The sequence below is a fragment of the Trichechus manatus genome, unplaced genomic scaffold, assembly GCF_000243295.1.
Source record: "Trichechus manatus latirostris isolate Lorelei unplaced genomic scaffold, TriManLat1.0 scaffold00214, whole genome shotgun sequence".
Taxonomy (NCBI): domain Eukaryota; kingdom Metazoa; phylum Chordata; class Mammalia; order Sirenia; family Trichechidae; genus Trichechus; species Trichechus manatus.
Window position 1 is genome coordinate 346872 of NW_004444150.1, and position 7624 is coordinate 354495.

General features: G+C 59.2%; 1 protein-coding gene across 1 annotated transcript in view; it reads left to right on the forward strand.

The window, feature by feature from the left end:
- SNAPC4 (small nuclear RNA activating complex polypeptide 4) overlaps positions 1 to 7624 on the forward strand; it is a 23074-nt gene that overhangs the window by 2444 nt on the left and 13006 nt on the right. Inside the window, exons 3-9 of the mRNA XM_004388690.2 lie at positions 833 to 1000; positions 1086 to 1211; positions 1621 to 1699; positions 2143 to 2224; positions 3376 to 3480; positions 3867 to 3939; positions 4345 to 4509. Coding sequence (XP_004388747.2) covers positions 833 to 1000; positions 1086 to 1211; positions 1621 to 1699; positions 2143 to 2224; positions 3376 to 3480; positions 3867 to 3939; positions 4345 to 4509 — 798 coding nt within the window. The remainder of the gene's footprint in view (positions 1 to 832; positions 1001 to 1085; positions 1212 to 1620; positions 1700 to 2142; positions 2225 to 3375; positions 3481 to 3866; positions 3940 to 4344; positions 4510 to 7624) is intronic.

Genomic DNA, 7624 nt, shown 5'->3' on the forward strand with positions numbered 1-7624 from the left:
TGTACGTCTCGTGTACGTCTCGTCTGGGACGTCACGCGATTTCTCCTGTATGTCTCGTGTACGTCTCGTCTGGGGTGTCACAAGGCAGGCAAGAGCCCACCGCCAGGTTCCTCCCAGAGCAGCCCTCTCTGTGCTTGTGCCTGGTCTTTGCGATGGTGGCCCTCAGAGAACCTCACTCACGGGGCCGCCCCGGGGACTTCTTAATAGAGCCTGCAAGCAGGTGCTCGGTCGTGCCAGCCACAGCTAGCTATCGTGGTTTATTTCAAGTTTTACCTCACTTGGGAAAACTTACGATTTGCTTTTTGGTTTTTCCCGTCAAATCAGTGAGTGCAGACAGTTGATGTGCTTGGCTGCTAACTGTCCTCGTGGGCAGTGTTGCAGGGCCTCACCTCACACACGCATTTCTGCACGCTGTTGTCGCACCCGTGCTGAAAGCAACATCTCTTTTTAAAAGCTCGCGTTTTATAGGAACGTTTATTGCGGAGAGTGAAAACTCATTGTTTCCTGTACCACGCCCATCCCCACGATATTCCCAGAACCACAGTTTCCTCACCTTGCAAGTTAGAGAACACACACGACCAAGTGAGAGGGCGACCGAGCCTCCTTGTGAACACAAGTGTGCTCCGTGCCCGCCCCACAGAGCAGCTTCCGGCTCGGCGTCAGGGTGTTGGTGCACGCTGGGCCACCCCTGTCTCCCAAGGCCCAGCGTGTGCCTGGCCCAGGGAGGGCAGCCTTATGGACCTTAAGAAGCAGCCAGAAAGTGAGCCTGGGGCTGCCAGGGTCGAGGACACATGTCTCCTTTTCTCACGCACTGGGTCTGTCTCGTCTCCAGGAGGAAGAGAGGTGGGGTGAGGCCAGCAACGAGGAGGAGGACCCCAAGGACAGAAACCTCCCCGAGGACCCAGAGACCTGCCTGCAGCTGAACATGGTCTACCAGGAAGTCGTGCAGGAGAAGATCACAGAGGTCAACTTGCTGCTGGCCCAGAACCGCGAGCAGCAGGTAGGGCGGGCAGGACACGCCTTCTGACGCTCCAGCCCCGCGCGGGCTGCCGCACGCTCACCTGGCCCCCTCGTGTCTGCTGCAGGAGGAGATCACGTGGGATCTGGCTGGCTCCAAGGGCCCCAAGATGAAGGGCAGGAAGAGCTTGCCCCCCCAAATGTATATCGGGCACTTCATGAAGCCCTACTTCAAGGACAAGGTCACCGGAGTGGTGAGTACCTATGTCCTCGTCAGTGAGGGCCAGCGCTGTGCGGGGAGGCCCTTCGTCCCCTTCCTGCTGAGGGGGTCCTGGACGTCCTTGGGTCCTTCAGGATGGTGCTCTCCAGCCTCCTTACTACCCCCTTCCTCCCTCGGTGAGGTCAAGGCTTCCCTCCCTGCAGTGGGCAAGGCTGACCTCTGTCTGTAGGTGGTCACCTGATTGAGGTGGGAGAAGCCGCGAGGCCTTCTGCTCATGGTCCCCGTGCACTCGGGGTCATGGCAGCGTGATGTCCCTGAGCAGCTCCCACACAGGCACGTGGCGCAGCCCCCAGCAGAGTGCCGGCATAGACCTGTGGGGCGTGCTGGCCCTCGGGTGAGCACGTCGTGGTCTGTCCATGTCATGATGCTCTAATGTCTGACAGGGGCCCCCGGCCAATGAGGACATGCGGGAGAAGGCGGCCCAGGGCGTCAAGTCCTTTGAGGAGCTTCTGGTGACCAAGTGTAAGGGCCCGCCTGCCCACGCTCGGGGGGCTGTGCCAACCCTCCCCCGCCCCTGCCTGTCCCTGGGATCCCACGGTGTCTGGGCCTTCCTGCCTTCGAGTGCCATGGGTCCTGCAGGCCCTGACCACTGGGCCTGGCTCCTGGCACTTCTGCCTGCTCCGCGCTGGGCAGTGCATCAAGGGGATGTCATCCCCGAGGGTGGGTGAGCCGGCCTGCTGCCGCCTCTCTCCCTGCCTGACTGAGCACCCAGCCTGGGGGCCCTGCCCGAGACTGTGCTGCCTCAAGGCTGTTTGCTGGGTGAAGGGGCCAGGTCGGAGCTGGGGACCGTGAGCTCTGGGGGGCTCTGAGAGCATGTGTCCCACAGACCATGCCCAGGACTGTGGGGGTGGGGGTTCTGAGCGTGTGTCCTGTGGGCTCCCTCACTCCGTGCGCCGTCTCCCCAGGGAAGGGCTGGGAGAAGACCCTGCTCAGGAAGTCTGTGGTGAGCGACCGTCTGCAGCGCCTGCTCCAGCCCAAGTTACTGAAGTGAGTCTGAAGACAGAGGCATGCTCGCTCGCCCCTGCTGCCTTTCTGCTGGGCTCAGACACCAGCAGCAGGGACGAGGGTCCCCGAATGGCCTCCTTTCCTTCCAAGGAAGTGGCTGTGTAGCGTGATCAAGCACCTGTGCCCCAGGGTCGGGCAGGGCGGCCGCTTGCCGTCGCGTGGCTCCGGCAACGCCATCTTGTCTGGGTCTCTGTTTTCTCCTGTCAGCGGGGCGCCGGGATCTGCTGTGCGTCTGTGTTGATACATCATGTTGTATTTGTTGCTACAATGTATTGAGTTTATTGGTACGTTGTACTGTGTTTATCGATCTGTTACGTTGTGCTTATCAATACTTGTGTTACGTGGCCATTGTGATGTTGTAGCTGGCGAGGCTGGGCACTCAAGGACCCAGCAGCATGAGCAAAAGTGGCAGGGCCTCCTTGAGGGTCTGGGTGGACCTGGTTGTGTCCACGGTGGCAGTGTGTCCTTGGCCTGGGTCTCCCCCCGCTGCCCTGTGACATGCTGTGGTCTGGAGGCGGCAGGATGCTGAGTGAGCTCCTGGTTCAGCGGGATGGACCAGTCAGACGGACAGTGTCCTGTGCACTCAGGAGTCCCAGCTGGGCTCCCGGGGCAGCTGTTGCCCCATAGCTGGGGGATGTCGTGGGAGGGGCTGGGCAACAGTGGGGTCCCTCCCCTTCGCTGCGGGAAAGCTGGTGTTCCCTACCTGGCCTGGGGCACGGGTGTCCACTATATCAGACAACTGTGGGTTTAAGAAGTAGCTATTGGCCTTGGCACGAGAGACTGGGACGTACAGGACCCCTTCCTAAGTGCCCAGGGCGGCCCTGGGACCCCAGGGCAAGATAGGAGCAGAGCGAAGTCTTTGGGGGCAGGGGTGGGTGGGCTTCCTCGCTGCATTAGCACCCTTCCTGCGTACATCGGGTTCTACTCTGATCCCAGCCTGGGGTGAGATGGGGGGAAGGTGCCAGCAGGGAGTTGGTGCAGAGGCTGAGCACTGCATCTGCCAGGCATGTCGGCTGCCAGGTCCCCGCTCCTTACTTAAGCTGCTGTTCTGAGCGGAAGGCCAGCCCCACCTCGGGGTGCACGTGGACCACATGGTCCTGCATGACCCTCTCGGCCCCCCTTCCGGCCCCCAGGCTTGAGTACTTGCAACAGAAGCAGAGCCGGGTCTCAAGCGAGACGGAGAGACAGCTCCTGGAGAAGCAGCTCCGAGACGCAGAGAAGGAGGTCGAGGACATCCAGTGAGGCGGGGACCTGGGGGGCCAGGACGTCCAGGGAGACGGGTACCTGGGGGTCAGGACATCCAGGGAGACGGGGCCCTGGGGTGACCTGGGGGGTCAGGACGTCAGGAGACAGGGTCCTGGCGTGACCTGGGGAGACCTGGGGGGACCTGGGGGGCCAGGGGGTCAGGAGATGGGGCCCTGGGGTGACCCAGAGGCCCAGGATGTCCAGGGAGATGGAGCGCTGGAGGGGTTCTAGTGGGGCCAGGATGTCCAGGGAGATGGGGCCTCGGGTGGAAATCAATGGAGATGGGGCCCTGGTAGGAAGGATCCAGGAAATGGGGCTCTGAAGGGTCCAGAGGGGACGGAAAAGGTCGGGCTGGGTGACCATGCCTTGGTCCCTCCAGCCAGCTCCCGGAAGAGGCTCTTCTGGGGACCAGACTGGACAGCCACGACTGGGAGAAGATCGCCAATGTGAACGTGAGTCGAGGGGCAGGGCAGGGAGCCCCAGGCAGCCCGTAGCCTGCATGCTTGTCACCAGCGGTGGGGCCAGCATTGTGGGGCTGCCCTGGGTGGCCACTGTGCTGCTGGCTCCTGACGGTGACAAGACCCTCCAGCCAGGTGTCGGGTCTAACGCTGTGTGCCCACAGCCAGGGCTTCATGGAGGACCTCCACCCCTTTCGCCCCTCCCCCACCCCCGGCTGACGGGAGGTGCCCCTTCTGCAGGGGGCAGCTGTGCAGAGCTGGGGACATGGCTGGAGAGCTCACCTCCTTGCTGAGTGCTGCGCGGCTGGGAGGGGCCGCTCGGCCCAGGCCTGCCCCTGGGGAGCACACGGGGCACCGTGGGACCGACGGCTCCCAGAATGCAGGCTGTCTGTTGTGCAGTTTGAAGGTGGCCGCAGCGCTGAGGAGATCCGGAAGTTCTGGCAGAACTGTGAGCACCCGAGCATCAACAAGCAGGAGTGGAGTGAGGATGAGGTGGAGCGGCTGAAGGCCGTCTCGGCACGGCATGGCCACCTGGAGTGGCAGAAGATAGCCGAGGAGCTGGGGGTAAGGCGCAGGGGCCTGAGAGGGGCTGGGGCAGGGAGCCTAGCAGGTGCACACTGGGTGCCTGGTGGTCTGCCTGCTGTCATTTGCACAGCGGCCAGGCCCCTCTCCCTGCCATTGTCAGGGCTGTGGCCCTAGGGAGGGGTGGCCTCACCGAGGTCTATGGATCTGTTCTTCGGAAGCCTGGAGCCACCGGCCTGCCCATGTCCCCCAGCCTCCTCTGAGTCCTCCCCGGGCCTTACCTTCCCATCCTTTCTGCTGGCCACTGGCCTGTTTCCTCTCTCGTTTCTCGTCCTTCTCTTCCCACAAGGCTCAGAAGGAGTTTCTTCTGTTGGGGCGTCAGAAGAACACTTTTCCCGGTTTCTCTTGTGTTCTTCTTTGTTTTTCTAATTTCCCAAAGCAAGGAGCGACCCCTCCCCTGGGGCCATCTTTTCAGCAGCTCCAGGCCCACGGCCGCTGGGGGGCAGTCTTCTCTCACTGACTCCCAGAGTGGCTGCAATTGCAGCTTTTATGCCTCTTGAACCCAAGTTTGCTGAGGGGCGTTTTTTTAAATAGTGGGGTCTCTTGAAATTCTTTTTTCTCATGTATCGTTAATTTTAATTTTATCGGATTATGATGGGAGAACAATCTGTAAGGTTTCCGTTTTTAAATTTGTCACATTTTTTTCAAGCCAAGCACATGATTGTAACAAACCAAAGTAAACTTGTTGAAGCTGTTTTTTAAAAAAGCACGTGGGGGTGTGTGCATGCACACGGGCGCGTGTGTGTACGTGTGAGTACGTGCTATCTGGGTGTGAGGATTCAGGATGAGCCTGTTGCATTGAACGTGTCAATTGTGTTACTTAATTTTGCTCTCTAGACTTGGCCGGCTCCGAAACAGTTGTGTTGCTGTAACTTGGATACAATCTTTGGTAGTCACGTTTAAAAATCAGCTTCTCCCTGTACGTTTAATAGTTTCCCTTTATGCGTTTAACTGCCGCGTGACTTCACACGTGTAACCTCATGATTTTTACTTTATAAACTGTTTTTTAAAGAATCGTTTTGTTTCTTTATGCTCCTTACTCTTTTTAACTTCACGTTCCGTCTTGCTTGCTAACAGTGTCCCACATCTACTGCTAGTCTTTGCCTTTGCCTGCCCCTTCTCCCCCAGCTTTTTTCAGTCTATCCCTTTAATTTCAACTTTTTTTTTCCCGGCCATGTTATTTAATTTCCTGCTGTGTTTTGTGTTTTAACCCACTCTGCCAGTCCTTGATTTTTATAATGGAACGGTTTAGTCTGTTCGTAAGAAGAGTCCTGGTGGCACAGTGGTTAAAGCGCTCGGCTGCTAACTGAAGGTCAGCGGTTCGAACCCACCAGCTGCTCCTTGGGAGGGAAGATGTGGCAGTCTGCTTCCGGGAAGCTGACCGCCTCAGAAACCCTGGGGGACAGTCCTCCTCTGCCTGCAGGGTCGCTCTGAGGCGGAACTTGGCGCCATGGCGACAGGCTTCCAGCCTGTTCGTCTTCTGTTTTAACGCCCGAAGTCGTTGGTGACGGTCTCGTGTCTCTTGCTCCGTGCTTCCCATGTATTTCACGCTGTGAGGTCGTCTGTTTGCTTTTACTGTTTTTGTTGGTTTGATGAGGTTTTTGAGTCCAGTGTTTCCCCTGGTTCATTTTGAAATTCTGCGCTATGTTGCCGTCCCATTGCGTAGCGGTTGCTTTCTCTTCCCTGGAGTGCGTAATCAGACATGTGTCGCTGCCATTTAGAAGCAGGACCTTTTCCCTGGTAGGTTCTGCCTCCCGAGGGTTGTTTGCAGCTGCCGTTAGACCAGCCCCAGGCCCGTTTAACCAGGCAGCCTCGCTCACTGTGCCCAGGCTCCCTGAGAAGGTTCCAGTGTCTGAATGCCCAGCCCTGTGACTCACCTGCCTTCCCCCCGGAGGGCGCCCCAAGGTGGTGTCTTGTTAGCGGAAGTGCTCTCTGCTCTCCTGGCACACCGGGCCTCGGCAGGTTGGGAGTTGATTCAAGGAAAGACCCTTGGTTCCCAGTGGTCATGACGCCGTCTGCCCACAGTGGGTGAGGTGGGAGAGCCTGGTCCTCCGTGTGCGTGTTGGGTGTATTTGCACACACAGACCACTCCCTCGGGGGTTTGGGGGTCTGTGAGTGGCCAGGGACCGGTGTGAGCCAGCTCTGGGGCGAGTTGGCGCTCTGCAGAGCCTGAGTGTGGCCTGTGGATTTAGGCTCCGACGACACTGACCAGCCCTCACAGCGTCCTCCCCTAGGTGATGAGCAGGGACAGGTTTGGGCCACAGAAGACAGTGCACCTGTGTAGGTCGTGGGCTGCTTTGCTGACCTGAAAGGTGTGGACGTGAAATAGGGACTGCCTCTCCCCTTGTTGTTGGGTGCCATTGAGTCGATTCCGACTCAGGGTGACCCCGTGTGACAGAGTAGAACTGCCCTGTAGGTTTTTCTAGGCTGTAATTTTTATGGAAGCAGATCACCGGGCTTTTCTCCCACAGTGCCACCAAGTGAGTTCAAACCAGCGACCTTCCGGTCAGCAGCCGAGGGCTTAGCTGTCGCGCCACCGGGGCTCCCTCCCTGCCTCTTGGCTGCCTTCTGACGTAGACTTGAGGAAGACCACCTCAGAGCCCTGAGACTGATGGGGGGCTTTACCTGGGGGGAGAGCGTGTTAGCAGCCAAGCGTGAGGGGCACTAGCAGCGAGGCAGTGGGGGCGCTGCAGCGAGGCAGTGGGAAGGGTGGGAAGTGCCCGTCAGGTGTCTGAGTTTGCAGGGCACGATAGACGTGGAATTTGTGTTTCTGCACATGTCGTTTGTGTAAATGTTGTAAGGTTTCTAAGGTGATTCTTTGTGATAGTGGTTTTGACTCCAGGATGTCCCCCATGGGGATATTCTCCATGAGCCCCTCAGGCCTGGGGGACCTCTCACCCACAGGCGGCAGGGCCTAGCCTCTCTTTATCCTGCGTGGTGATGCCCTTTCTGCTCTGCAGGGCCCAGGCAGAGACAGCAGGGCCCGGCCTCCCCTCACCACACATGGTGACGCCCGCTGTCCCGTGTGCGGCCCGGGCAGACACGGCAGGGCCCGGCCTCCCCTCACCACACGTGGTGACGCCCGCTGTCCCGTGTG